At 40.2% G+C, this 27843-nt stretch overlaps 3 protein-coding genes across 6 annotated transcripts; all 3 read right to left on the reverse strand.

Moving 5' to 3' along the window:
• Nucleotides 1–164: 164 nt before the first annotated feature.
• On the reverse strand, nt 165–14138 carry adam11 (ADAM metallopeptidase domain 11). Of its 2 annotated transcripts, XM_077502895.1 has the most exons (27): nt 13738–14138; nt 13154–13290; nt 12891–12967; nt 12707–12773; nt 9716–9798; nt 9579–9636; nt 9112–9166; nt 8696–8835; nt 8035–8109; nt 7891–7962; nt 7151–7317; nt 6978–7062; nt 6815–6905; nt 5601–5652; nt 5413–5512; nt 5253–5324; nt 5080–5172; nt 4928–5008; nt 3832–3882; nt 3692–3755; nt 3518–3623; nt 3326–3445; nt 2111–2279; nt 1911–2025; nt 1539–1629; nt 1365–1382; nt 165–1101 (listed from the first exon to the last, which is right to left on the reverse strand). In XM_077502895.1, the coding sequence occupies exons 1-27, from the start codon at nt 13787–13789 to the stop codon at nt 1086–1088; spliced, it is 2307 nt and encodes a 768-aa protein (XP_077359021.1). In that variant the 5' UTR covers nt 13790–14138; the 3' UTR covers nt 165–1085. The 2 variants fall into 2 exon arrangements, with proteins under 2 accessions (XP_077359021.1, XP_077359020.1); XM_077502894.1 differs by lacking the exon at nt 165–1101 and having other exon boundaries at nt 1189–1382.
• A 320-nt stretch (nt 14139–14458) lies between these two features.
• dbf4b (DBF4B-CDC7 kinase regulatory subunit) lies at nt 14459–21085 on the reverse strand. Of its 3 annotated transcripts, none has more exons than XM_077502897.1 (12): nt 20996–21085; nt 19391–19547; nt 19129–19305; nt 18985–19035; nt 18832–18901; nt 18624–18685; nt 18407–18443; nt 18286–18331; nt 17213–17341; nt 16999–17122; nt 16786–16919; nt 14459–16710 (listed from the first exon to the last, which is right to left on the reverse strand). In XM_077502897.1, coding segments are annotated over exons 1-12 (2061 nt in total). In that variant the 5' UTR covers nt 20998–21085; the 3' UTR covers nt 14459–15638. The 3 variants fall into 3 exon arrangements, with proteins under 3 accessions (XP_077359023.1, XP_077359022.1, XP_077359024.1); XM_077502896.1 differs by having other exon boundaries at nt 18407–18446; XM_077502898.1 differs by lacking the exon at nt 20996–21085 and adding an exon at nt 20490–20615 and having other exon boundaries at nt 18407–18446.
• A 569-nt stretch (nt 21086–21654) lies between these two features.
• Nucleotides 21655–27296, reverse strand: LOC144004860 (putative phosphatase phospho1). The gene is made up of 3 exons (XM_077502504.1): nt 27215–27296; nt 26778–26860; nt 21655–24395 (listed from the first exon to the last, which is right to left on the reverse strand). Exon 3 carries the CDS (start codon nt 24375–24377, stop codon nt 23634–23636), a length of 744 nt encoding a protein of 247 aa, XP_077358630.1. The 5' UTR covers nt 24378–24395; nt 26778–26860; nt 27215–27296; the 3' UTR covers nt 21655–23633.
• Nucleotides 27297–27843: the final 547 nt, after the last annotated feature.

Here is a 27843-nt window from a genome sequence, read left to right on the forward strand (position 1 = left end):
ATGTATATAATGTAATGTATGTAATATATATATATATATATATATATATATATATATATATATATATATATATATATATATGGAGAGAGAGAGAGAGAGAGAGAGAGAGAGAGATACGTTGTCACTTAAAAAAAAAAAAAAAAAAAAAAGACATTCACGCACACTGACCTCTTAAGAAAACGTATTTATTGGAAATCCAAACCTTAAAAATTACAAGTCAATGCTGTTAGATTGCAGATTATTGCCACAAATTAAGTCAAACAAACTCAATCTGCTGATTCTGATATCTGGCAGAAAAAAAAAAATCCAACAACCGATGAATTGGACAACTAATTTAAAAATTATATAATAACTAAAATAGGAATATACAAAAACATTTAGATTTAGAATTAGGCTGTAAATGTATGTGGTATACAGTATTGGCAACGTAATGAGCGAAGTTCTGCAAGTTTCTGCAAGATGGCCGTTGCTGGAGCCAATTTTTGTCATATTTGTTTTTTTAAGTAACATTTTTGCTTAGAAGTTTCTGCAGCATGAACATAAAACAATTTGCCCTTGTTGTAAATGTCATCTCAGGGCCGATGTGCAATGGAACGAATGGAGTCAAGACTCTATCTGGTGGACACACGGCGCAAAGACATCCTTCTGAGTGACAACAACACTGAACACCATTTACTGTTTCATGAGAAAGTAAGGATATATCGGCGTTTAATTGCTAAAATTATGGCTGGTTATGATTATTTTGGAAAGGGGCAATAAAATTAATAATTCGATTACATACAGACTATAGATATGATCCACGCCCAAAAGATTCATTCATACATTGATGCATATTCTGCATGAGAACAAAAGCGGCCGGCAAGGCCTTTTGCGCTTACTTGCTGCTATTTATAAATATTGCCACTAAAAGTGCAGGGAGGCGGAGCATCAACAGCAACATGTCAGTCGTGCCTCGCTCAGTGACATCATCATTTGAAAGAAGAAAAGAAAAAGAAAGGAGGGAGAAATGAAGGCTCCCACAGGTGAGATGTTGCCTCAGAATGTCTTGCATGCAGAGGGAAAGACGACGTCGTTTGGGATGAGGATCAAACGCCGGAAGATCTGAGGAGGAAACGAGCAGAAGGAGAAGGAAAAAGAGGAAAGGAAGACAAGGAGAAGTGATCAGAAATAAGAAAAAAATGAATAAAATGGGGAAAATTGTGCTTTATTGTAATTGAATATTCTAATTATTACAAGAATGCCAGTCAAGTAGTACAGAAGTGAGCAAACTAACATTTGATCAACTATACGAAAAAAAAGCCCCAATCTGATATGATGATATTCTTTCCTAGATTGAAGTTTAGGACTCAAAGGCGGGGTCGTACCTTCCTCTCCGGATGTTTCTGGATCCGCGAGTATGAAGGCAACAAGATGGGGAGACACACAAACAGGACAGATTCTGATGTAGCAGTTCCCATAGCAACAAGTAGCAATCCGGCACTTGATGGCATTCAGCATTCACAAAATGGCAGCCGGAGTGCATGCGTGCATTCTCTTACTTGAACCCCCATCCGGTGCCTCCCAGGACGATGGCCGCCAGCAGGATGGCACCGGCCACCGAGCCAATGATGATGTTGGTCCCGCTCGGACCTGCAGAAATTCATCAAAAACTGCCATGACACTTTTGTCGCATTTTACAAAAAAAATAAAATAATGCAAAATGGGCTGTTTTCATATACAACCATGTGGGAGAAAGACGCTTGTTTTTGTTTGTGTGCAATAGTAAATTATGGCTGGGTAATAAATTGGTTTTATGATAAGAAAGAAAAAACTGTCAAAGGGGAAAAAAAACATCAAAAGAAACAATATTTTTTGTTTTTAAATAATGCAATTTCTAAATGCAAATATTGAAAAAAAAATGCTCAAGTTACCCTTATACTTCTCAGGGCCTTCAGGCGGCGTGGGAATTGGAATGGGGTCAAACACGCTGCAGTCTTTCCCGGTGTAGTCGCGATCGCAGATGCACTTCACCTCATTGCTGCACGTCTGAAAGGGTCCAAAGATCAAACGTCGTCATTCTCGGCTACCAAAAAAACGAAACAATCCAATTTGGAGGGCGTGTCAGCCTGACGCCGTGATGGGAGCAGACGCGCGAGATGGACGATCCGGGACACATGCTGAGGTTGAAGGTGGTGACCGGCAGGCAGCGGCGTTCCAGACACATCATGTTGGGCCCGCAAGGTGTTCCGTCCTCTACGTAGCCCAGGTCCAAGCCGTCGTCCAGCACGGCGTGGCCACCCCTTTCATTAATCCCAACAAAAAAATAAAAAAGAAAGATAGAAAAAGCCAATAAAAACCTAGTCATTACTATTAGCAGGCATGTCCATAGATAGTAGAAGTGGGAATCTTTGACCGTCTCACGATTTGATTTGATTCAGAATCAATGTTCAATTCTGAACAGTTTTTTATTCAAAATGTTTTGATTGACAATGATTTCTGCATCAATTTATAGATGTGCAAAGAATCTACTCCAGTCTGGTTTGCAAGACAGAATGACAAATTGAGACATTAAAATGTAGTTATTTTATTTAAATTGACATTTATTAAGTTTTGAACTGTCATTAGTGTTTTTTTTTCTCCACAAAACAGTATGTGGACTACAACAGATACTCTATTTAGCTAGTTATAAATTGTATAAATTGAGCAGACCGACCTACAGTTTAGAAGACAGCGACCAGTCCCTCAAAAATAGTTCAATGCTGGTATCGGTTTCATTCTGTTCCATTCTCACCATACAGAGTGGATAATTAACACAGTGACTCGTTTAGCTTGTTTCACGAACGTAGCTAGCTCAAGGCTAACGCACAATGGAAAGTGCCATTGACTCGCTAACGCTAATTAGCGCGCTACTCGCGGCACTTTTATCACTCAAAAGAACGGCTATTTATACAAAACACTTCAGGAGAGTATACAGAAGCATTTTAACATTATTCACCGCTAAATGTTCTTCCTACGCTGCCAAAAAAAACCTTTTATTGGCATAACTTGATCGTGACCTTTTCCTTCTACTCTCAAATGTTGCTACAATTTAACAGTGTATCCTTACCACATTGCCCCTATGTGGCCAAACCGTGTACAACATCAACAGTGCCCCCAATAAAGCCACAAACAAGGGCAAGACAGTATAAAATAATTTAAATAAAATCGAATTGGGGACATTTAAAATTGTACTAAATGAGAATCGTGATCCTTATGAGAATCAACTTTTTGGCACACTCCTAATAGAACTTTTTTTTTTCCATCAGTCATCAATATATAAGATGTAGCCTGCTATAAGAATGCTCACCTGCAGTCCAGGTATCTGTTGTGATGATAGATGGTCAAACTGGTGAGTTTGCCCTGCAGCTCGCCAAAGTTCGGCTTTTCGGTCACGTTGGTGCACAGCAGCAGCCCACACAGAACGTCCCTGGAAAAAAAAAAAAAAAAAAGACAAAAGTCGTTAACAGCCAAATTGATCCAATTCATTTTCCTCACTCACTGCTTGTTGCATTGCATCCATCCTTGGCCGCCAGGATCAGGACCACAGTTCCCTTTCTCTGTGCCCTCGGAATTGAGCTTCTCGTAGCAGAACCTGTCAGCGGCGTCTGAGGAGGGAAGGGGGGAAATATGAAAAATAACTCATGCACAGTTGAGTGTTAAAGCGTATCCTTACTGTAGCCCCACAGGCTCCTGCACTGGCTGTCTCTGGTCTTACAGCGGCCCCCGTAGCAGCGGCCCTGGGGAGGGTGGAGGTTAAGGGTCACGGTGGAGGAAAGCGGAGGAGAAGCCCGTTAGGCGGGGGGGCGACCTTACCTGACCGACCTCGCACGGGTAACCGTCCAGTTTGTGAACGTTGTGAGGACACTGCGGGGCAGAGAGTGGACAGTGGCTCTAAAAAGTCTACACACCCCAGTTGATACATACAGAAGCGTGGAACTGCCAATTTGGAGAGTAGATATGCTCGCACGTATTTGTAAAGACATTAATTTGAATAGGTTCGATAGTATTTGCAGGTCCGTTTGAACGTAGTTGTAAGCTAAATGCTAAAAAGTTAGCATTTTCTCCATAATGCTACGGCATTTGGCTCACATTATACCAATACGTTAGAAAATAAAGTAAACAAACATTGATTATTCGGAATTTTTATGATTTATTATTGTCTGTAGTGAATGATTCCTGTTCACTTTTTTCCCCCCCATAATGCCACACAAGTGCATACCCACAAATAAACAATGTTTACTTAGTTTTCTAACGTATTTGTATAATATAGGCCGCCAAATGCTTATAATAATAATAATAATAATAATAATAATAATAACTTGTCAAGTCAATAAATACCCTGTGGTAGCACGAGAAAAAATGGCAACTTTTTAGCATTTAGCATGCAAGTACATTCAAACGTACATACTAATACGTTTCAATGAACTTGTAAATACGTTTAAATGTACTTGCACATATAGCTGAACGTACTTGCAAATACGTTTGTGCCAAAATTAGGGTGTTAATTTTTAGTTAATTTAAAGTTCTTTTAATGTCATTGGGGGAATTCCAGTCGCAATGCAGCAGACACATCCATGTCAAAATTTAGCAGTCATAAATTTAATAATAATGCATATATTTGTGGTCAAGTTGTATTTTTACAATTTTACACAAGTTACTTCATGTTCAAGATTAGACAGCTCTTAATATGAAAAGAAAAATGCACTCAGCTGTCACCAATGTCTTACAAATGCAAGTATGCCATCTAGTGGTAGAAAAATGACCTCAATACAAATCAATATCACACTCGTTTTTACAGTACAGTACAGTACATCTTTTTAATTTTAACTCAATTTTATCAATTATTATGAAATTACTGTATAAATGACTAAAAGGTGCGGCCATATTTCTGGGAGGGGATATTTCATACCTGGCTGGAGTCCCCTACGCAGGTTTCTGGGATGTCACAGTCATTGACGGCCTCGCGACACGTCACACCTCTCAGCTCGTACTGTGAAGTCGACGGACAAACGCGTCGCAATTTGCACAAAACAAACAACAAAAAGCAGGTCGGCAACTAACCTTGCAGTCTCGGCAGCAGAGGCCGTTGCTGCACATTGCATTGTGGGTAAGCGTGCACTTCTTGCAGCAGTTTGCCCCGTTGCGGGCGCACTCCTGCGAGAGCGGCGAGGCGGCTTTATCGCGCGTTCATGATTACAACTGTCGGCGCTAATGGAGATTGAGCGAGTCGTTACCACGAGTGTGCCGCAGTCGCACTCCTCGCCCAGCTCCACGTAGCCGTTGCCGCACTCGGGCGGGTCCAGAAGCTGCAATATTAAATGTAGTTCATAACAGACATTTCATTAGGTACACCCTGCACAACTGAACGACAGCGTTTGATGGCGCTCTCGTCACCTTGCTGGGCTTGTTGAACAAGCAGCTGCCGCCGCCTTGCTGCAGGAAGCGGAGATATTCGTCCACACTGCAGCGAGAGAACTTCCTCGGTAGGTAGTAGCTGGGTGGTGGGAAAAAAAACAAAAAACAGTTCACAGTTCAGTTCCATTTGATAGGCAAAATAGACTTGTTTTGTAATTTGTACTTACCCCGTGTCCTCCATGATGCAACCCAACCACGGGTCTGGACACCTGCAGTCTCCTGGCCACACAAATCAAAGCCAAATAGCTCAAAACGAGAGCATTGAGTCTGTTCTCCAACAGGCATTTGTTATTCTATTTCTTGATTTAAAAAAACCCAACTAACTAATGTAGTCAAAAGCGCTGATTTTTTTGGGTTGTAATTCCACTTTCTACCACTAGATGGCAGAGGACTACTTAGATTGAGAGATTTCAAAGAACAAAAATTTCACCACATTATCGATGTATATTGGGATCTAAGTTTGTTAATTTTGAAAAAAAAAATGATTTGATATATTTTAACAAGACAAAGAGTAAAAAAAAAATTTTAAATACATTTTTGTAATGAAAAAGTATTTGAAATAGTTTGAACAAGTGCAAAAGAAAAACTTTTTTTAGATTGCATAAAAGACTTGTAATATTTTGAATTAAAAAAAATTACTATTTTTTGTATGGCAAAAAAGGATTTAAAAGTTTGAACAAGAGCAAAAGTAAAAAAAAAAAAAATACAGTTCGTTTTATTGAAAAAGATCTGAAATAGTTTGAACAAGTGCAAAAGTAAAATAAAAATAAAAATTTGCAAAAAAAAAAAAAAAGGATTTGTAATATTTTGAACAAGAAAAAGTAAAAGAAAATTAAAAAATAATACTAAATTTTTGTATGGGAAAAAAAGGATTTGAAATAGTATGAACAAGTGAAAAAATAATAATTAAAATACTATTTTTTTATTGAAAAGGATTAGAAATAGTTTATTTAAAATTAAAAAAAAGGATTTGTAATATTTGAGCATGATCAAGAGTTAAAAAAAATAATACTATTTTTTTATGGCAAAAGGGGATTTGAAATAGCTCGAACAAGAGCAAGAGTAAAAAAATTAATAAAATAAAATAAAAATTTAAAAAATCCTAAAAAAATGTAATCGCAAAAACAGGATTTGAAATATTTTGTACAAGATAAAAAGTGTACATATATATATATATATATAGATAGATACATACATAAATTTTTTTTAATCCACCAAATAAAGGATTAGAAATAGTTTAAACAAGAGCAAAAGTAAAAAAAAAAATGTAAATTGCAAAAAAAGGATTTGAAATATTTTGAAAAAGAAGAGCAAAAGTAAAAAACAAAAAACAAATTGCAAAACATTCCCACTAAAGTTCTTGCACAGTCACTTAAGTAACCTGCAGCAGGTCTGTCCTTGTTCCTCAGCATTCCGATGTTCTGGCCCAGGCTCTGGCACAGCGTGATGGCCACCGGACCCACGGCGCCAAACTTCAAAACACACAAACGCGAGTAAGCTTGCTAGGAGAAAAAAAACAAACACAGAAGTTGTGAAGGCCTCACCTCGTTGATGCCACCGCCCCTGTTGAGCGAGCAGATCCCGCCGATGTAGGCGGCCTCGCTGCGGCTGCTCATGAACGTCCTCCCGCTGCAGGGAGACAACAAGGAGAGTGAGGCTTGGGCGGGCGGGGGCGGAGTCAAACGACGGCCCGGGGACGAGGGGCGTCAAAACGTACGAGAGGAGGTGCACGGCGTCGCAGCGCTCGCGGATGCTCGCCTTGCGGTACTTCATGAAGTCGCGCAGGGTGAGCAGGGCGTCGTCGCCCACCGAGATGCGGTTTTGGGACGACCAGGTTTCCATGGCGACCAGGACGATGCGCGTGTTGAGCTGGTCCTTGTAGATCTTGTTGAACAAAGACAATTGCAACTTTTGAGGTTCTGTTTGATATGGATGTTGGTTGCCATGGAAACAACTGAGCTTGCCACTGTATTCACGGGTAACAACATCAACCTGTCATGAAGACTTCATCCCATCTTCCTGATAGTGTACTACATTTAACTCATTCAACCCCAAAAACGTATAAATACGTTTTTAATACTTTGCCCGTCACTCCCAAAAACGTATTTATACGTTTTTTTGTTTTTTGTTTATTCTAGAGCACACAGAAGTCGGTGATGCAGCTTCAGACATAAAGAGCTCGCTTAAAGCTATGGAAGTTATTACAAAAAAACGGCCAGCAGGGTGCAGCAGAGTATGAGATCGAGATCAGCATGGGCCTTGTTGCAACAAGCTCTTTTTCCCAGTGTTTTCAACAGGTCTGTGAAACGATGAAACATAGCCATGTTTTATAGCAATAGAACACAATTTTCTATGTGCCTTGCAAAAATCAGTCAAAATACAGTCAAACAGTGCCTTGGAGTGAATGAGTTAAAAAACAACCACTTTTGTGTGTGTGCAGGTGGAAAAAGAACTCACCGCATCCGCCATGTTCACCACCGCTTTGGCAAAGTTCTTCGTCTGAGAGGTGGAGCGACGCTGTTGGACGAACTGGAGAAGAAGAAACTGCGTGCTCAAAAGTGCTGAGGAGACATTTTTTATCGGAGAGGCTTGAAAGCTCACCAGCTCGTGGTCATTTACGACCATCAGCTCGATGTATTTGGTCTCCGTCTGTACTGTGCGCTGACCCCGACGCACCTGCAAGGGTGTTTGAAAAATGGTGAAAATGGATCAAACTTACTAATGTTCGTTCATGTCCGTCAATATTGAGATTATTTTTCTTCAGATCGGATAAAAAAAATAAAAATGAAAAAACTATTTCAAATTGACAGTGTAGAAAACGCACACAAATATATGTTTGTGATTGTTTTTGGGGAACTTAATTGTTGATGAATTTTTCAACCCTAAGTGGGGAAGCTACCAATCAACTATGGAGGATCAAAACTGCCAAAATTAAAAATAAATAAATGAATAAATACATATTTAATTTAACATTTATTTTTTGAATTATGTTTTTTTCTATTTGTATTTATTTGTACTTTTATTTATTTATTGATATATATATTTTGTTGTTTTTATATCCATTTATATTTATTTTTTTCTATTTAATTTTTTTATTAGATTTTTATATCGCTTTTATTTATTTATTTATTTATTTTTAATTTTGGCAGTATTGGTCCTCCATAATCGACACCTCAGGTTTTAATTTATTGCACTGGACGCCAAAGAAATACGAATGAATAGAAAAGAAAAAACAAAACAACTCAGAGTACTAATGACTGACTTGTCTTTTTGATCGTCTCAAGCTGTTGGCAAGCTTCTCCATCGCCTCCAGCGCAGACCAGTCGTCTCCATCCCGCCTCTTCCTGTCTCCCGCGCCGCCACCTGTCTGCCCTTTAGGCTGGGTGCCGTTCACACTGCATGCTGGGTAAGGTGAGAGAGAGAGAGAAGAAAGAGAGGGCTTAGTCATCAGCCGTGTATTTTTGGTGCGCTTGTCCACTGTAGAAATCAATAGCGCATGGGCAACGGAAGAAGACAGATGAAAGGGGCAGGAACAGGACGGGAATGTGAGGACATGTCCGGAGAAGAAATTGAAGATGCGGAGTGCAATTGCAACATTTAAGACGTAATAAGAAAAGAAGGGGAAATAAGTCTTGTGCCCAAAATATTTTAATTGAGGGGAATATTTGACTTCCCTACCTGGAGGTGGAAACAGAAGGTCGATGCAAGGCATGCGATACACAACATGGTCCACCTGCTCAGCAAAACAAAAGTAAAAGTAAACGTTAGATATCTCAAATGTTATCAAACCTTTCAAAACTTTCAGTGAGGAGAGCTCGGCTGATGCATAATTAATCAATCGATCACTCAGTGGGCGATCGTAATGGCACATAACACTCGCACACTGGAGCATGGGGATGAATACTTTATGAAAATCTGACATATAAAGCCAAGGACAAGCGGGGGGGGGCGATTGTGAAGAAGGGCTGCTATTGATTCGTCTCCCTCGTCTATGTAATTGAGCTCCATTACCAAAGGAAAACGAGCCCTTCCCACTCTCTCCTTCCACTTTTCACTTGCGCACAATCGCACCTCGCCAAATTCCGACGACAATTTCAAAAGGCTTCACGCGCGCCGGATTCGACGCTAATTCAATCGGGACTCACCTGGCCGCTGCCAGCGGGTTCGATCCCGTACGAGACATTCCCGTCGGAGAACATCCCCCTGGAAGTAGAGGGTGTGCACACTTATGCAACCACATCATTTGTGTTGAGTCCACGTGAGAGTATGTTGGTTTTCTCACCACAGGCCCCTGCAAGTGGACACAGCCGCCCAGGATTGGGGCAGCCCTCGCACACGTCCGTGGTAGTAACAATGTTCTCCTCCCTGGGCAAAAAAGCAGGAAAAAAATATTATAAAAAAAAATAAAAATAAATAGTAGATTGTTTCAGGTGATTAAAAATGTTCTTGTCATTAATCGCATGACTTCAATGGTTAACTCACGATTAATCGCAAATGTTATATGTATCCGTTCTAAATGTACAATAGAAGCTACAATAACATTATTTTTTCTAAGTTTTCATACTCAACACAAAAGTAGACAAAAATGTTAAAATAAAAGAAATATGGCTGCATCTTTTAGCCACTGATACAATAATCTCATAATAATTAATAAAATTGAGTTAATATGGGAAAAGCTGCTGTACGTTAAAAACGAGTGAGATATTTTATTTTCTGTTGAGCTTTTCTTTTTTTTTTGCCACTAGATAGCACAATTGCATTTGTAAGACGTCGGTGAGAGCATTTTTCTTTTCATATTAAGAGCTATCTAATAATTAACACAAAGTAATTTGTGAAATTCTGCACATTTTTAAAATTGTAAATTACAACTTGACCCCAGTCTAATTTTTTCAAAAAAAAAAAAAATATTATTATTATTATCATCATCATCATCAACAATAACAACAACATTGGAAAATATATCATCATTATTATTATAATTATGAACAACAATAACAATAATAATAATAATAATAATAATAATAATAACACCCTACAATTGGCTGGCAACCAGTTCGGGGTGTACCCTGCCTACTGCCCGGAACAAGCTGGGATTGGCTCCAGCACCCCCCGTGACCCTTGTGAGGAGCAAGCGGTTAAGAAAATGGATGGATGGATAATAACACTGAAAAAAAAAAAGTAAAATACAATATTGGACTAGCAACTAAAGTGGTGCCTTCAATTTAACTTGTCCCCTAACCAAATAATCACAAATGGTGTTCCGCAGGGTTCAATTCTGGGGCCTCTGCTGTTTTCATTGTATCTGCTGCCCCTGGGTTTTCCATCTTAAGAAAACATGGTTGTCTTGTTGTATGACTAATATTTGCTCCACGCCCAGCACTTTTTATGCAGCGGTGGTTGTTTCAAAGTTGAATAAAGTTGAGTTACAAGGAAACCAATGTGAGTGGACGTTGCCGCGTGTACCTCGGATTTTTTTTCTCGTCTTATCCTGAAGTTCATTTAGATTCCCTGCCTGTTCTGTTTGTTGAGGGCAAAAATGATTTTCATCACATAGAGTGAAAATGGGGGAAGGAGTGGAGGTGGGGACGACCTGCAGCACTTAGCCAGAGAGGGCTAATAAATAAAAAGGTGGGATTACAAGGCTTAAAAGGAGGTAGTGAAATTGCCTGACGCAGCACCCCTCATTGAACGTGGAGGAGGAGATGCACCTTCACCATATAATGGACACTGGCAAGGGCAGAAATGCATTACATTGTGATGCACAGTAAGCCCTCATCAATCAGTCAGAACGCATTGTCAGTGGAGAGGACATACAAGTGCATTAGCATGTAGCAAAAAAAGGGAAAAGCAATGGAACTGTGCTTGTTATCTGTTTGGGAATATGTCCTTCCTCGTTTCCCGGCCACGGGCGACGATATAGCCGCGACGTTGTCATATGTCAAAGTGTATTCAAGCTGACACTGACACGTTTAAAAGGAGCCTTAATTGAATTCCTTTGACTTGTGTGTCAGAGAGATTTAATGGGCGAGCGAGCGGCGGTCACCGAATAGAGGCGGTCTGCGGGGATCAATAAAGCAAAAAAAGCGGGCACACAAAAACCAGAAGGAATTTTATTGGCAGGTCAATCAAGGTGATGATGGCAGGAAAGTGAAAAGCTGTGAAATTATCCTTCCCGGAAATGTCAGTCAGTTGGAAAGTTGCATTTGTATACTGAATTTCAATATTTGAAATACCCAAGTGGACCTTGCAAAGATTAACCTTCAATTATGTGACATCATGCATCCATTCGTGTTTTTGGTATCAGATTCTTAGATGGAATTCCACAGAGATCTGTTCGAGAGCAATGATTGTTTACACATTATTTGACCTTGATATATGATGGCAACATAATTAATAAATTACATAATTAATAAACTTGAATGCGAGTACATTAAGTGACAAGGCAACATTAAAAATACAGAAAAGATAAAACTTTAATGCAAAAAATATACACTACCATCACAACAATAAAGATATGGTTAGTCTAATAGTGCATTTTTATGATTTAAAAATGCCAATGAGATTGATAAATGGTGCTCTTTTCTTTTTGTTTGTCATGGTAAGCGACAAACATGTCATCAAGGCAACTGGATTAAAAAAAATTATTCATTCATAAACAATATTGTTCAATAATACAGTACATCTGATATTGTCAAAACTATATCAAAACTGCTTGTTAGTTTGTTTTAATTAAAATCAACAAACAACAAAATATAAGTGACAGATCTAAAAAAAAAAAAACAATTTTTTTATTATATAAATTTTTATATATATTTTCACTCACAATTTATTTTTTTTATTTAATTTTTCAAATTAATTTATTGTATAATACAATATACGTATGTGTGAAAAGTCGACTTCCCATCCCCTCTTCTTCCCATATTATCTTCCATTTATTGTACTAATCTTTCTTCATTGCCATTCTACTCATTTATATCATTTTCATACACCCCAAATCGCTTGTGGCACCATAAAATTTGGTTTAGCTGTGGAAAACGGAGCCTATTTCAATTCCCCTCACGCCAGCGCCAAGTAGACCCACTGTTGCTTGCTGCTGATTACCATGACAACCGTCCACCGATTGGTCAGGTGCACTGTGGCGGAGAAACCCGCGTGCGGAGATAGCGAGAAGACGGCGCTATTGTTTTATTTCTGCTCCGGAATACGACAAAGAACAGATGATTGTTCGCACGTGCTTCTTTAATGTCTTTGGCGAGGGACACGTTGGTGTTACCTTCGTCTGCGACGGCTGCCCGTCCTCTTCGAAGTGTCTCTCCACATAGTCCGTCGACAGGAGATGACTGGAGATGAGAGGAGGAAAATCATAAGGGGATGTTTCATTTGATTGTTGGGTTAGCGTCAGTGCAAAATCAGACGCCAAAGACATGATGTGGAGTCTGTGGATCGGTTTTACTTACTGGTTGAGTTCCAGGTCGAGGACAAATGAGCTGCCAAAGGCCTCCACCAGGAAGCTGCTCTGGGCCAGATGCACAGGCTGAGAAAAATGAAATCAAATACAGGCTGTCCGTAAAATTTTAAAAATCATTTGGCGGGGTCAACTCGGGGTGTAGTATAATGTGTTCTAACAACATGGTGTCCTCTTTCAATATTGATCTCTAAAGGTGACTTATGTGAGTGTTCCTACAGAAAGAGAAAGATGATATATTCTCATGACACCCACCTGCGCCCCCGCCGAGGAGTTTTGGACGCGGGTGTCGAGGCGGCTGTGGAGCAGCTCGTCCTGGGAGTGGATCTGCTGCAGGAGCCTCTTGGGCTGCACGAGATCCTCAGCGGGGGGCTGCCAGCCCTCCCTCAGACCTATAAATGACATCAGTGTACTTTTATTTTTGACAGTGGGAAGGGGAGAACCTACCTGCAGTGTTAAAAATAAACTACAACTGCAGATAAACGGTTTAATTAATAATAATTAATACCTAGAGCTTTGGGTTGAGGATCTCACCCAACATGTCCAGCCGCCACCAACATTACATTACATTGAATTTAACACAAATTCGGTTGAACAAAACTATCAAAAAATGGCGACTTAATCTGGTAGGTCAAAAATAATTACCCCAACCTTGGGTAAAAGTGACCCAATCAGCTCGCCACTCAAGTGAGTTAGGAAAACAACACAGCATTTTTCGTGCGTATTAATTTATGACAGGTGGCAATTTACACTTTTTCCAAAACAAATGCTCACTCAATGCAATTCAACACACAATATAATAACATTCGTCAAAATGCAGTTCAAAAAGCCACGCTCACCCGTCACGCGTGCAAACACTGCGGCGAACAGCAGGCATCTCACAGCCCGCATGGTGCTCACATAGTCCCGCTGGTGTCCCCCTCGGTGCAGGTGCCGTCAAGCGAGCAAGCAGGAGGCGGGAAACCGGAGCGCAGTGGACGGCTGCCAGCCCGAGCGAACGCGGTTCCCCCGTTTGGAGCGGTCTCATTCGGCGCGCCGACACTCAAGAGGAGTCCGTGGAAGAAAATTTAAACGGTTCTTATTTCATCGTTATCCATACGTGTGTGTTATCGTGTTTAGGAGGAAGTTACTTGGTTGGAAGGTGCCTGGAGTTGCTTGTGGAAGGACCCCCCACCCCTCCACCACGCCGAGCAACCAGCAGAGCTACCTGTGCGTTTCAACACCCCAGCCTCATGGGGGCGGTAGTGAGTCTAACTTGGCTTGGCGCAGCAACAAGAACAGGGAAAAAGCGCGTTTTCGCCAGTAGGGAATATTATTATTATTATTATTTTTAATTCTTTAAATTCATTTTCCCCCTTTTTATTTTGTCATAAAGCAAGGTTCCGCCAGTGGCTTTTAAAGAAAACAAAAAACATGTAATTGGTTATGTTACATTACCTGCCCACCTGCTCACACCTTGTTGCTCCCCATTAGCTCTCTCAACCTGAGCCAATCTTTATAATACAGGTAAATCATTTCTTACACTCAACAGTCATCTATTCTAAAAACAGAAACAAAATATATTTTATTATAAAAACACAATTTATTTAAAACCAAAACATAAAATTTCACTTCACATTCAGTCAGAACATTTGGGCCCAACCTCCAAAATGTCAAAACCACCCCATATCGATTCCATCCTACACGCAAGTGCGAGGAGCTCCACTTTTCCAAGCGCTTTGCATGTCGGAGCATCAAAACAAGCTCAATTGGGATCCGCTCCAAAGCACTTATAGTAATTGAATAATGCCCCTTTCAGAAAAACCTCATTAAAGTCCCAGTGTGTGTTTCCAGACAGCTGCTGAAAGACTGTCAGTGCGACAAACACTGGCAGCAGTTTTGTATATGATGAAAATAAATAAACAGAAAGAATGAATGTGTTCTCTTCCGACTCACTGAGAGCAAAAATAATATACAGGGTGTCCCTTAAGTCTGGACCCAGTTTATAATGTAGTTATTACAATACATTTGATATGATTCTTGCAACACGTACCAAGTTTTGTATTACTAATATTGGAAACCATATATTGTTGATCCAATTGAATAAAATGGTGTTATATTTCACTTGCATTTATCTAAACATAAAATAGATTCACAAAGATAATGCTCCGTTTTCAGTAACACTGTCAGGCTTGAATTTTGAAATTTGGATTATTTGTGGGTTACATATCTGAGGGTGAAGTGAAGGCCATTTTCAGCAGGATCAGTTGATGTGGATGGATGAAGGTGTCCGGCAGTTTATAGGTGACTCAAAGTAAGCAACATTGGGATTTCGGGTAAAATTTCAGAATTAACCTAAATTGCACTTCAACCTCGACTTGGTGAACTTAATTTGACCATTTAAACTTTCAAGTGGCCCACCGTTTTAACACTTCAGTACTTTTTGCACAACTTCCTGAAGTCTAACAAGGAGCTAAACGACGAAAAGTATTATTAAAAAAATAAAATAAAATAATAATAAAAAGTTTATAATGCATTTTAGGTTGATGCTGAAACTTCACCCAAAACCCTGCTATCGTTTGAGTTGTTTGTCTCAGCTCAGACAGTGTATAAAATGTTTGCACTAATATTTATTCACTTGCCTGCTTTGCAGCCTGCCTAGCTTGTTTAATGACGAGCGATGCGTAGCTGTAAACACTTTCTACAAGAGATTGCACAGGATCCAATGAGTTCATCATACCGACAGTCCATAAAAGCGCAGTCAGTGCAGTACCTCAACAACTGGCACCACCGTCCTGGAGAAGGCCGAGGGCTCCCCCGCCGGGGTGGCCGGCTGCAGGGCAGTGTGCAGCCGCGACTCGTAGCCGGCGTCGCTCATCCACGCGCACGGCCTGTGGATGAAGTCCGTGTCCAGTTCGCCCGCCGCGGCGTCGCCCGGGGGGGACCCGGACCGCGCCGGGTCCAGGCGAGACAGCAGCTCGCAGTCCCAGTCCGAGTCGGACGAGGACGGTGAGAGATGTGCTACATCCGGGATGAGGGCCGGCTCGATGCACACCGAGGTGTATTGTTGAGAGTTTTGGCTGGAGAAGTGTGCCGGCATCTTTGCGGCAGGCGACCATTTTGCTTCAAGCGTGCGCCCTGGCATGTTAAATGGAGAGGAGGGTAGTTTGTCTCCTACAGGAGGACACATTTGCTCCTTATCTTCCGTCCTTTTTCGTTTCCTGCGATTGTGGTCGAAGCTGGAATACCGGCGGCGTTTTTTCAGGTTTGGGGTTGCCGGACACGGGGCCTCCTTTGAAACTAACTCTGGTTGGGTGCCCTTCACTTCGTCCATATTGGCCACACAAGGAAGTGTGAGGAAGGAGATGGGAAGCGATTCAGACACATGTAGCGTAGTCTCCATTTCACATTCGTCATCGTCAGTGTTGAAGTTTTGAGGACTGAGGACAGGAGGTTCTGAGTAAAGACTACAAGGGTCCATGTCAATGTGGGTGACTTGCGGGCTGAGAACGGGAGGCATGTCGTTCGGGTCAAAAGACACGTCGTGTGTAGTGGGGCAGGGGGAGAGTGGTGGAGGAAAATGGACCGGGAAGGGTGCAGGTGCAGTGTGGATGAGGTCGTCAGATTTGGAACACTGGATGGCAGTTGATGTTGTGGCTGGATTTGGGACAGGATCCAGCTCCTCGGGTGATTTCGCGGACTGAAGAGGAGGATCCGGAGAAGGGATGGGGAAGGAGGATTGTCCTTTCATGGCCTGAACTTCAGTTTCCATCTCGGCATCAGTCAGAGGTTCAAGTTCACAACTGGCTGGGATGGACGGAGCAGCTGGCACTCTACAAACAAAATATTTAGTTTAGAACGTGCTTAGTAAACAAGAACGGTACAATTGGAATGTACGACAAGCTCACTTATTCAGTGCTTCTTCAGCTTGTTCTGAAGGATTGAGCTCAAACGCGGGAGCCATTTTGACCACAAGGCGCTCTAAAACGCTGTAATTTGAGGTCTCCACCGAAAAGGCGCGATGCTGATCGGACTGTAAGTGCTGGCCAAAGACAAACAAACACAGATCAAACACTCAAGTGCATAGAAGTCTCGTCATTATTGAGGAAAAGATTCCCCACCTCGTCCAGGTTGGCGAAAGACTGCAGGCAACATTCACAATAAGTGATGTTCTTTTTGCGCGGTGGCCACGGCGCCACCGTTTGAGATTTGTCCTTACTGCGGCTTTCCGCTTTGCTCTTTGGCCTGGCAAATCACCATCCAAAATACAAATCAGCATTACATATTCACAGTGGAATTCAACGTGAGGTAGGCGACCGAATTTGTTCGACCAACCTTGATTTATCTTCTCCTTGCGTCGTTGTCTCAAAGCGAGGAGGCGGCGGAGACTCGAAGGGACTGAATCGGCCCGAGTAGCACAGCGAGGGGAAGCTCATCGACTGCATATGCAAGGGCTTGTACTTCCTGGTGACATAAAACAATGCAGACTTTTATCGAGACAACTTAAATGACTGTCAAATCAAATGAGTAGTTTATTAAAAGTACAAAAACAAAATCTAATACATATTTAACAGAAAATCAAGTACCAACACAACATTGGCGTTTCATCTGCTTAACAATTTCCTTCGTCGCAGTTCATTTGCTTCCGTAATGTACATGCATTAGGCGAAAGCACTTTTCAATTAGCGCAAATGAGAAGAGAAATGAAACGAGTTGTTAGTGTACACGTCTCCGCAGGAGCACAACTCGAAATGCTATCCGTCTGCGTTCCGGGCTCCCTGCGGGGGGGCGCAAGATCGTCATGTTACATGGTGTTATTTGTTAGCAGGCGCAATTAGGAGAGCCAAAACTTCTGCACTGGAGCCCAGTGTGGAATTCTTGCAGAGTAGAACAGGTGGGTCAAGCTAATTTAATCCGAAATTGTTTTAGTTGTCACACTGGCTATGTAGGTCTTGAAAGGGTTGCTTTGCTTTGCAGAGTTTCGTGTATTAAAAAAAAAATAAAAAAAAATAGACCAAGATAAATTTGCTGAACCTAACCCTTAATTCATAAATATTACTTACACTATCATATTATTGTTATGAAAACCTGATAGCCGAGAGGAAAACATGAACGTAGATTTGGCATCAAAACCTTAAAAAAAATAAATAAATAAAAATCTTTTTTTTTTTTTACTTTAACCCCTAATTAAAAAAATAAAAACATAAAGATCTTTTTGAGAAGGGAAGTAAAACTTTACTGAGATAATGTGGTTGCACAACCTCTTCTAACTAGGAAGATTAACTGTGTCCAGAATTAACCATAGTCAAAGTGGAAAAAGTTTTATTTTTTATACATGACAAAAAACTGGCATGTGAACAGGGGTGTGTAGACTTTTTATATCCACTGCACCGTCACATTAAACTCACCTGCTGACATCTTCAATTTTGAGGAAAGGAGATCTCAGAGGTGCGGCTGTCAAAAACAAAGCAACTAACATTAAAGCAGATCCGATCTAAACGTTAGCATATTTTCGCCAACTTGACTAACCTTTGACAACATGACAAGAAGGCTGCTTGGTGGAAGTCTTCTGTGAAAAAGGCACACATCCACTTATTTACATACAGTAGCATTTTGTAACCTTAACAGACCTCATTGTCACTTAGTTACTCTGAACCAGAATTTTCAAGGGTACCACAGCATATTTTCACTCTTCATGACAGTATTTATTTACACTTTGATGTTGTTCACATGATTTTCCTCTTACCTCGGCCCTGTTGGGTTTCACGACACGCTCACTGTTCAGCTTCTTCAAGTAAATAAAAAAATCTGAGGCAACATTAAGGATGACAAACGTTTCATCGACTTTTATGCCTCAATGTGGAAGCTGGTCATGCATTGGCGCTCGCATGGCGCCACCTGCTGTGAGCAGAAGTACTACATGCTGATCGGTTGCATTTCAGTGCAAAGGATACCATCCACATGAACAATGTTGACTCCCCATGAGCGGGCATTTGCCAACACGCTGCTCGCCTGCAGCCTCTCCTTTAAAAAAAAAGAAAAAAGATTTGGGTTCAAGACAAACAGCAAAGGTGCAATTTGTAAATGTTTGCAGATCAGCGACTTACATTGTTGCGAATGGCTTTTTCAAGCAGGGCTTTTCCTCGGCTGCCACAAGCCTGGAGAAGACAGTCAGACAGTACAAGTTGATCAAAACATTGATTCTAAAGTGTACAGTATCTATTTATTAACTGATACAAATGGTGTCGCACCACTGGCCGAGGAGTTACTGGCTGCTGCTTTCTGCTGTCAAGAACACTTTCTTGCTGATTGAGGGGCCGCTGAGGCTCATCACCCGTCTTTCTTCCTGCAAGCCTTTTCTCCTCCAAGCCCTGTTGACTTCCCGTAACCACAAAGCTCACATCTCTGTGGAGGAAACTCTCAACACTCTATGGAAAGAAGAAGAAAAGGTGCATTTCTGGTGTTGACAGTTGTTCCGTGCGGACGATGAACATCGTAAGAGATATGACGCACTCCTCCAAGGAGAGATATGGCTTCCAAAAGCAGGGCCGCAGGACGTTTCTTCACATTGTCCAGGTAGAAGGTCTTCCCCTTTAGCTTCTTCTCCCCGGGATGACGTTTTCGCAAATGTCCTGGCTGCTCGGCACACTGCTGCTGCAGCATGATATTCCTTTTGGAGCAAGGTGCAGGGTGAAGTTAGAATACAAAACATTACATTACCTAGGGTCACTTCTTAAGTCTTGTGGACATCTGCATTGGATGTAGACAAACAAACTCCTAAAATCAATAGATAGTTTTTTGTTTGAATCCCTTAATCAATGTCAGCCCTGATTGAAATCTTCAAATAGTCAATCATTTTCAGTATTATTTTTAAAGTTAAGTTAAACATCTTTATACGATTGAATTATTCTCAAGATAGTCAATTCACTTAATAATTGATTACTTGTCAATCAATTTGTGTTGCACCTCTAACGATGAGTTAACATTGTTGTTTACATTTGTTAATTATAAGAAACTAATTAAAAAAAAGAAAAAAAAAAAAAAGAACATATACTGCTAAATGTCACGCTTCAGGTCGTAAAACATCCAAAATGGTAGACATATTAAAAACAGGTATATAAAATGAGCGAAGAAAAGTTGGCCGGATGTCCGACGTTTATTCACTCTTACCATCTTGTTAGGGTGATATATCTGTGGGACTAATATAATCACCATAATCATGAATCAAATACATTAAAGATAAATAGAATGAAAAATAAAGGGAAAAAAACAGATATAATTGACCTAACTGGACATGTAGTAAGAGCAGTGTAATTGACTAAATAAGACATCTACATATATATATATATATATATATATATATATATATATATATATATATATATATATATATATATATATATATATATATATATATATATATATATATATATATAAAGTAATTTCACGCGACAAAGCCAGCCAACTCATGCTAGCACACAAAGAGGCTAAGTTTGTTAGCTGCAACTTCAACTTACAAACCGGGTTGGTCAAGTTTACTCGAAGGAAACTGTCAATTTGGAGCCCAAATGTTTTCCGTGTCACCAGGAGAAATTTAATTCGCATTACTTGCCTTTGAGAAGTTTGTATTTGCGAAGTTCTGGTCTAGTAAGGACTCCAAAAGTCTGACGGAAAAGCGAGCGACCGCCGTTTTTTTTTAAAAACAAAAAAACAAAAAACAAAAAACACCGGCGGAGAATGTGTCACATCCGGTACGACGTTGCATTGAGTGCCACTGACAAAAGAGGAAATTTCAATACTATACTTAGAAAAAGGCGTGGAAATACTGTAGATGCGCTTGACTTCAAGAGTTATGTTATTTAAACGTTATATTCATAAACAATATACATTACAAATGTTGATTTTTGCCATTATAACATGAATAGTTAAATATAGTAAGCAAGTAACTGAGTTGTGTCGAAATATGCAAGGAAAACAGATCATGACTAGATATTATTTCTTATTTCCTTTTGAACATGAAAACTCCTTAGCAACGCTTTCTCTTTATTTTTTATTTTTTACTTTCTATAACAATATTTTCAGTTATTTGTTTATATGTTCAAAAAACAGAACACTTACATTTACAGCGATTCTCCTATGGGGTATATGCCACGGAAGAGGCGGGACTGTTTTTTGCACAACAGTTTGTTTCCGGTTCCGTTTGCGACGTGTGGGCTGCGTAAAAAAATACTTGTGCTTCCGACTTTGTACCCCTGGGTTGCAAAATCAGGTGCAAAACAAAAAAAAAAAACAAAAAAAAAAAACTTCACGGTCTGCTTCAACAAATGCAGACCGTATGGCGAGGTAAAGATTCAGATGCGTTAATTTGGCGACCTCTTGTGGTCAAAGCGCAGTAGTGGTGAACTCAAATAAATGATCAACTGTTTTTTTTCCATGACGGTCCCGTAATGACTCACAAGGCGCTCTTAATTTTTTTAAATTTAATCCAATAAGCCCATCCCATCAAAACAAAAGATTCATTCACCCCTCCATGCTCTCGAGTTTCCTCCATTCGACTATTCTTTTTTTTCCATCTGGGTTCAGCTGAGGCGACATGACGTCTTGTTGTCGCTTCCACTGTCCTTGACCTCAAGGATGCTCTCATCCAAGAGTACGTTTAAAAAAAAAAGAAAAAAAAAAAAAAAAAGATAATGGTGCTTTTTGTTTAAGAGCAAACAAAAAACAAAAACAAAAAGCTATATTCTGTTGATGAGAATAATCACTCAAGAGGACATGACTGATGACGTGATGGCTTTTATATTCCCGTTACAATGTTGTTACATCCATTTTTGAAATCCATATACAGCAAGTCAAAGGAAAGGAAAAGACAAACAGGAACAGTAGTAGTAGTAATTTGAAAAAAAAAAACACATCTGTTTCCCTTATGTATCCTATACGTCATATTGCGTGTTAATTATTGCACATATTTCAATTACACACATACATAAACACACACTAAGTGGGGACTTATGTAAATGTTTTGATGACTAATGACAAAATCAACTCTTCTCCCTGAGAAGCTTCTAAAAGGGATTGTGGCATATTTTGTTCGTACAATCAACTCCACAATTGTAATTAATTCAGACTCTCATATACATTTTGCATTTACAACAAATATAAGAATTTTGGTTAACACTGTCAGAATAGTTTAAAGTGCATTTTGACGAACTAGTAACTAGTAGACAATTTTAATCTAATGAAACAAATTTGTTGGGGAAACACTGATTAAATATCTAATTCTGCACTTGTCCTCTAAAAGTGAAAATAAAATATGCGCAGATCAAAATGGCCACGTAATAATAAATTAACACATGTAAGCATGATTTTATTGTAAAGGAATTATTGCACCGCTTCCTCCCCCCGACCCTCACTTTGGAAACTCGGACCAAGAATGTGCGCTCACTTGAATTTTACATAGCAGGGCCAAAGTGCAGGCACTGTGCACAGTGCTGTTTATATGCTGGTGTAGATTACAGCAGCGGTATCACCAAGGCCTAGATTAGGTATCGCCTCCTTTTGTCACCCAATCGACTCGTTCTGACCCGATACGCCGCACGTTTCGCACCTGATAACACAATACTGAACGTCAATAGAAAGCCGTTTGAGCATCGACTCCATATTGTTATTTTAGCTTTGTCCGTTTTGTTGATACTTAATCAGTTAAGACGCACTCATCAGGCGTTGAGAAAACAACAAAGACGTGTGATTGGTTGAGGTCATTGATCAGGTCACAATGAGCTCTTGACATGGACTGATGATGTCAAAACGTTCACTTCCATGTCGAGTTGGCGTCTGTAAACCAGGAAGTAGTCTGCTAGCTAACAAAACGTACAGACACAGATGTCCACGAACAAACACAAATATGAACATTTCCGTCATGTTGAAAGACAGGGAGTGTGGTTATTGTTATTATCATTATTAGTGGCAAATTTTGAACACTTAACATCACAAAGACGCCATTTTGGTACCCTGCTCAAAGATGATCCTGTTAGCCTAGCTTAGCATTAGCAATAGCAATAACATGACTCAGTAATACAACTTAAACATTAAAAAGAAGACCACTTGGATATATAGTGGACACCCACACATTCACGGATTCATTTGCGCATTTTGTTTTTATGGCAATTATAATGCGTGTCAATTGTTTGCATACTTTTCGCTATTCGCGATCCACTGAAAAGTTTCAATTTCAAGTTCTCACAAAATCAATGTTAGAATCAAAATGAGAACATTTAATTTTTACGAATGTATGTGTAAATTGACTGAATTTCTCAACCCTAAATTCAAACCAAATAGGCACAAAAATACAGTTAAAGAAGTCAAAATTGAGGTAATTCAAATCATTCGATGTATAGCCAATAAAATTGTGTTTCAGACTGATTTTTTTTTTTTTTTTTTAGATTTAGATTTTTAAAATTTTGCCTTTTTACGTGAAAACATTTCAAGTATTTTTAAAATTAAATTAAATTAAATTAAAAATAATGTTTGACTTTGCTACTAAAGGTGTTAGAAATTCAAACTCAGACTGGATATATATTTGCATACATAACACTTCTTGTTTAGACAGTGTTATTAGATTAGATTAAAATTTATTATAATTTATATTAATTTGTATTATTATTTTTATTGTATTTTTTTTTTTTTTTACAAATGCAAATAATTAGGATATTTCTCTATTTCAGCACCTTTGTTACGGTCGTTTACGTCTCTTCAATTATCATCTCTCCTCCACGATTTTTTTCAGACAGTCCATGACGTCCTGGCCGCTGCTCCAGGGGACCATGTTGGCCTTGAAATTGTCGCCCTCGGACTTGAGCAGTCTGTGCAAGGGGAAATCCTTCCTCGGGAAGACCGTGTCTCGGGGCCCCAAGACCAGCGAGGGGCACACGTCGTTGGAGCCGTCTCCGACGTAGAACACCTGTTGGAATGGCGATCCGCGCTCTTTTTGCCTCAGGGCCAGGTACTCCCTTAGAATGACTTGCTTGCACATGTTGTCGGGGCAACGGGTGCACGAGTGGGCGTGGAACGGCAGCAGCACCAGTCGGCCGCCGGCGTCGAAGCTGGCCGGGTTGGTGAAGATCTTCCGGAAGAGCTGGCGCACCCCCGCGTGCTTCAGCCAGGTGTCGATGAAGTACATGTTGGCGTCCGAGACCACCGCCAGCTCAAAGTCCTGCTGGTGGCCCTGGAGGAAGTGCAGGAGGGCGAGGGCCCCGGGCGTGGGCGGGATGGCCTCCAGGGCTGAGCGGATGCCGTCGCGCGACACGCCCTGCTCGGCCATGTAGGACAGAATCTGCTGCATGTGCTCGTTGTAGTGGCCCTCGCGGTAGCTGTTCTTCAGCCAATCGGGGAGCTGCTGGCCCGGCAGAGCCTGCAACACGGCGTCGTCGCTGTTCTCGTTCACGAGGGTCTCGTCGAAGTCGAACAGGACCAGGAAACGCGGTTGAGGCTCTGCGGTCATCATTGGTCCTTTTTAGGCTTTCTGCAGACAAAGGGTTACCGTTACTATGAATTCCGCCTAGCAACAAGCAGCCAATCAAAACATGTCCAGACTTTATTTTACAAATTTATTACCGTTGAACAATTTTGCGATGGTCTACTAGAAAACGAACATTTTATTTAGACGTGAAATCCATTGTCCATTGGGGCAGTCATGATTGAGCCCTATGAATTCTGCCTAGCAACAGGTAGCCTGTCAAAAGTGTCCAAAAGTACTTTCTATTGAACTATGTTGATATGTCTGCTTAAAAAAAAAAAATTTGGATGTGAAATACATTGTACATTAGGGCAATCATGATCGAGCCCTATGAATTCTGCCTAGCAACAAGGAGCCAATCAAAAGTGTTCAAAAAATACTTTCTGTTGAACTATGTTGCTATGTCTGCTAAAAAACAACAACAACAACAATATTTTATTTAGATGTGAAATCTATTAGCTGTTTGGGCAGGTAAGATTGCACACTCCAAATTCTGCCTAGCAACAAGCACCATTTAATACCATTGGCTTTTGGGGAAGTTATGGAAGTTAAGTAACTCTGGCCTACTTAATCACGTGTGTTCAGCAGAATGTATAAAAAAAAAAATGATTCCATTATTTCCCAATATGTTTGTTAGACAGTAAAAAATGTAAAGATGTTGTGAAGTTCATTACCCAAAAGTGTAGTTGTTACTGAGCCCTACGAATTCTGCCCAGCAACAACCAACCAATCAAATCTATAGAATAAAACAAATTAAAGTGATATGATGTTGTTTGTTCTCCTTGAAAGCTAAAATTTGAATTGGTCCATTAGCCTTTTAAGGCAATCATGACTGAGCCTTTGAAATCTGACAAACAACAAAGCGGTCACTAAAACGTTTCACATGCCAAGAAAAAAAGAAAATTAGCAATTCTGTTGATCTCCTTTCGAAATTAATCACATGTTTTTGTGATCTTATGAAAGTGGAATTGACTACCAAACCGGCTGGTGTGGTTCCTTATTCATGTAAAATACCACTCCCCTGAACAGACAAGTTTATTATCACTCTAATAGAGTTCAGCTCCACAACACTCGTTGGCGCACATGCCTGAAGACACGTCCGAACATGTTAATGACATTATAATGAGTCATGTTGACAGACGCAGAGGCGCAAGAAGGCAAAGAAGTATTATCCTAAAATAACTTCATTTCTGTCGGTACTTTGCTTATCTAACAGAAATTAAGTTTTTACACAGGCCAGGTTGCGCGTTGCAACCGACTCGAGTATGAGAGCTGTTTTTTGCAGATAAGGCGAAGAAGTTGGGCAGAAGGTGGACTAAATCAAGAGCAGAGGGCCAAACAAAAAGGGATAAGGGGTGTGAAAATGTTGGTGAGGGCATGACGGCTAACATAAGTGAAAATCCGCAAGTAATTCAATAGCCTATACATGCCACAAAATGGCGGCAAAGCACTTTTTTCCATTAGACAAGGCTATGGCATGACTCTACGAAGCTCCTCCCCTCATTTAAAAAGAGTTCATTGGCCATAAGGTGGCGCCAGAGTAACATTTCTGTAGACATGGCTTTGACCTGACCACAAAAACAGTGAATACGCCAGTTTTTCAGACAATAATGGAGGCTAGGTTCCCCCAAAAAATATGTAAATAGTCAAATCCCAGACTGCCGATATATTTACCAAACAATATCCAGCTAGACAATGAATCATTTGGTAAATTTAAAAAATGTATTATTTTTGGCCCTTTAACGCTTACAACAATAAAGCAGTATGAATTACTGCCAAAACAATTGACAACAGGAAGAAAAATCGGCAGGAATTGGCCGTTTTTTGTTTGTTTGTTTTTTTAATGACATCTTTGTCATTTATAATGTGTCTATTACTAAAAATAAATAAATAAATAATGTTAAAAGACCTGATGTTTGACTGGGCCAATTAATTGGTTGGAACTAAGTGGAATTTTTTTTTTGATGCACATAAACCAAGGATATAAGAAAATATAAATAAATAGCATAAGGGCATGAGGGTTAAAAATACCTATGGGTGACCCCAAAAAATATTACACAGGAGCCACTTCGGTGCACCCCACCCTTGGTTTGCCAACTCCCTGAGAAGAATACATTACATTCCACTCATTCATAAATGTCCAGCATACACACGTGACGAGAGTACTGTATGCCCCGCACATATCTGCACTCTCTAATTATAACACAGTGCTGCTATTTTGGCATGAGAGGTCACCACTGAAAGTCATCATAAGCCGAACGTTGGTAGAGGGGAGGATTAAAAAAACAAAAAAAAACAAAGATAACGTCACACGCGCGCGTCATGGTGTTTTTGAGTGCACATGTTAAAAACAGAGGCGGTTATAATTTGCGAGAAAGAGGCCCTTACCGACGAGGCGGCAGCCGCATCTCAGTGACGACGGGATATGTTAACAGACACTTCACCAGAATCACCACCTCTGCAGCAGCTCACTGGAGGGAGGAGGCGGCGACCATAGATACACACAATGAAAGAGACTGCCATCGAGCGGGTAGGCACGCTGTACGATACGTCAGCGCGTCCGCCATGTTGAATGTGGCAAGAGCTACTCCGTGAATCTGAGCCAAAGCAGTTATTTCAAGTGTCGAACAGGTTACTTGGCAAATATAAAGTGAGCTAAGCTACACGCTATTCTACATTAAATGTAGCGTAACTATAACAGAAAATACAGAGCACTTTGAGAAATATATGCCTTTTCGTTACATATAGTCATTTTAAACTACAGTATTTGCCACTAAATTATGTCCAAATGGTATTTTTGGGGGAAAAAAATACTTAAGTCTTACCCGTGAAAGATGTATAACCGTTAAATCAGGCGTTGAGTGTGCAACAGTTACTGCATGAATGAGGCAGTCGCATCCACTCGGCCACATCCAGTATGGCGGCGACGAGGACGTACGCTACTAAACCCTATGAAGAGTCGACGTATGTACGTCTATGACGACGCCTACGATTCACAGCAGAGCGTTCTCTCTAAAGTACAGCGTCAAGGTTGACATGCAGTAGCAAGTCACTTCCGTCACACACTTTCAGAGTAAAAAAAAAAAAAAAAAAAAAAAAAAACTTCCGCTAAAACACGTAAACGAGTTTAGGAACAGAAATCCATTAATTAGTTTAATGAATTTGCATAAATGTGGGTCCCCTGCTGGTGCTAGAAAGCAATTGCTATAGCTTCAATTATATTTATTCCATCACATTGCATGACCTCTCATTTGTCTATTTTCTTAAATCTGTTATGTTTCTCTTGGTGCTCCCAGAATGTGAAGGTGGCAATTAGATATATATATATTTTTTCATCCAATCAATTTCAGCCTATATTAAAAAAGTATTGGGACTGTTTTAACCAGTCCGATTTCAGATTTGTCTATCTCAAAACCCGCCAAAGTGAAAAATTGTAGGACATGCAGGAACATAA

This window comes from Festucalex cinctus, chromosome 17 (genome assembly GCF_051991245.1).
Source record: "Festucalex cinctus isolate MCC-2025b chromosome 17, RoL_Fcin_1.0, whole genome shotgun sequence".
Taxonomy (NCBI): domain Eukaryota; kingdom Metazoa; phylum Chordata; class Actinopteri; order Syngnathiformes; family Syngnathidae; genus Festucalex; species Festucalex cinctus.

What these genes read in the sequence shown, in the direction of transcription:
- adam11 (XM_077502894.1), bottom strand. Translation starts at nt 13,789, where the DNA reads ATGCGGGCTGTGAGATGCCTGCTGTTCGCCGCAGTGTTTGCACGCGTG. An exon ending in GGGGCGGTGGCATCAACGAG is followed by an intron (nt 6,906 to 6,977) that starts GTGAGGCCTTCA and finishes TGTGTTTTGAAG; the next exon opens with TTTGGCGCCGTGGGTCCGGT. An exon ending in CAAGGACAGACCTGCTGCAG is followed by an intron (nt 5,653 to 6,814) that starts GTTACTTAAGTG and finishes TTGTGTGGCCAG; the next exon opens with GAGACTGCAGGTGTCCAGAC.
- LOC144004860 (XM_077502504.1), bottom strand. Translation starts at nt 24,377, where the DNA reads ATGATGACCGCAGAGCCTCAACCGCGTTTCCTGGTCCTGTTCGACTTC.
- dbf4b (XM_077502896.1), bottom strand. An exon ending in TTCTTGTCATGTTGTCAAAG is followed by an intron (nt 18,332 to 18,406) that starts GTTAGTCAAGTT and finishes TGTTTTTGACAG; the next exon opens with CCGCACCTCTGAGATCTCCT. An exon ending in AAAATTGAAGATGTCAGCAG is followed by an intron (nt 17,342 to 18,285) that starts GTGAGTTTAATG and finishes TTATGTCACCAG; the next exon opens with GAAGTACAAGCCCTTGCATA.